Source organism: Colobus angolensis, unplaced genomic scaffold, assembly GCF_000951035.1.
Source record: "Colobus angolensis palliatus isolate OR3802 unplaced genomic scaffold, Cang.pa_1.0 Scaffold135, whole genome shotgun sequence".
NCBI lineage: Eukaryota > Metazoa > Chordata > Mammalia > Primates > Cercopithecidae > Colobus > Colobus angolensis.
In genome coordinates, this window is record NW_012114433.1 from 2,996,280 (window position 1) to 2,997,521 (window position 1,242).

The 1,242-nt window shown below is 55.5% G+C and overlaps 2 protein-coding genes across 3 annotated transcripts in view; both read left to right on the top strand.

The window, feature by feature from the left end:
- The window catches only part of FAM220A (family with sequence similarity 220, member A), a 22,597-nt gene continuing 21,355 nt past the window's right edge, over nucleotides 1–1,242 (top strand). Inside the window, exon 1 of the mRNA XM_011934383.1 lies at nucleotides 1–215. The gene's annotated coding sequence lies outside the window, so the exon portion shown is untranslated. The remainder of the gene's footprint in view (nucleotides 216–1,242) is intronic.
- Nucleotides 7–1,242, top strand: part of LOC105506305 (uncharacterized protein MGC39606-like) — a 21,389-nt gene continuing 20,153 nt past the window's right edge. Inside the window, exon 1 of one of the 2 annotated variants that reach the window (XM_011934382.1) lies at nucleotides 7–215. In XM_011934382.1, coding sequence (XP_011789772.1) covers nucleotides 30–215 — 186 coding nt within the window. In that variant the 5' untranslated portion in view covers nucleotides 7–29. Of the gene's footprint in view, nucleotides 317–1,242 lie in introns of both variants that reach the window. The other variant, XM_011934381.1, reaches the window with a different exon arrangement.

Genomic DNA, 1,242 nt, shown 5'->3' on the forward strand with positions numbered 1-1,242 from the left:
GGGCGGGCTGTGGGATCGCCGGTCTCTATATGGCGGCGGCTCTGTCGGGCCTGGCTGTCCGGCTGTCACGCTCGGCCGCCGCCCGCTCCTATGGAGTCTTCTGCAAGGGGCTGACTCGCACGCTGCTCATCTTCTTCGACCTGGCGTGGCGGCTGCGCATCAACTTCCCCTACCTCTACATCGTGGCTTCCATGATGCTCAACGTCCGCCTGCAGGTGGGTGAGCCGTGCCCGCCCGACCCCCGGCCCTCCCCGAGCGCCCGCCTCGCCAGCGGGATGCAAACGCCACGGCAGCTGCCACTGCCTGGAAGCTGAGTGTATGCCAAGCACCGTGCATTTTCCCGTGCGACCCCACTTTGGGGAGACCCACTGAGATGGTCCTTATCCCCGTTCTGCAAACGCGGCAGTGGGGGTCTGGTTAAGCGACTTGCCTTGGGGAACGTCCAGCAGCTCGGGAGGTGGGGTCCGAGATTGCATGGGCTGGAAGGGTGTTGAAGAGGACCTTTACTAAATGTTGGGTAAATTTTCTAGTTCCGAAACTTTGCAAACCCCCTCCCTTTTTTTTTAATTGTGAAGACGGGGGTCTCGGCCGGGCGCGGTGGCTCAGGCCTGTAATCCCAGCACTTTGGGAGGCTGAGGCGGGCGGATCACCTTAGGTCGGGAGATAGAGACCAGCCTGACCAACACGGAGAAACCCCGTCTCTACTAAAAAAACAAAATTAGCCGGGCGTGGTGGCGCATGCCTGTAATCCCTGCTACTCGGGAAGCTGAGGCGGGAGAATCGCTGGAACCCTGGAGGCGGACGTGAGTCGAGATCGCTCCATTGTGCTCCAGCCTGGGCAGCAAGAGGGAAACTCTGTCTCAAAAAAAAAAGAAAAAAAAGGGGGGTTCTCACTGTGTTGTCCAGGCTGGTCTCGAACTCCTGGCCTCAAGAGATCCTCCCATCTTGGCCTTCCAGTGCTCGGATTATAGGCATGAACCACCACATCTGGCTTGCAAAGACATTTTATGTTATCCTTGAAACTAAAAATGGATTGGAAGTTAACAGTGTTTTGATAAATGTACCTTACTTATTTTGGCCAGAGGTAGAACTGAGGTGTAAGGGTGAAGACTAGGGAAAATAAAGTGGAAGAGGTAGAAGCACAAAACTTTTCAGAGACTGGGAACCATTCAGCTGATCCTAGAGTATGCTCACACTGCAGCACCCTGGAGACCGCCTGTGCTATAAAAAATTGATATTTCC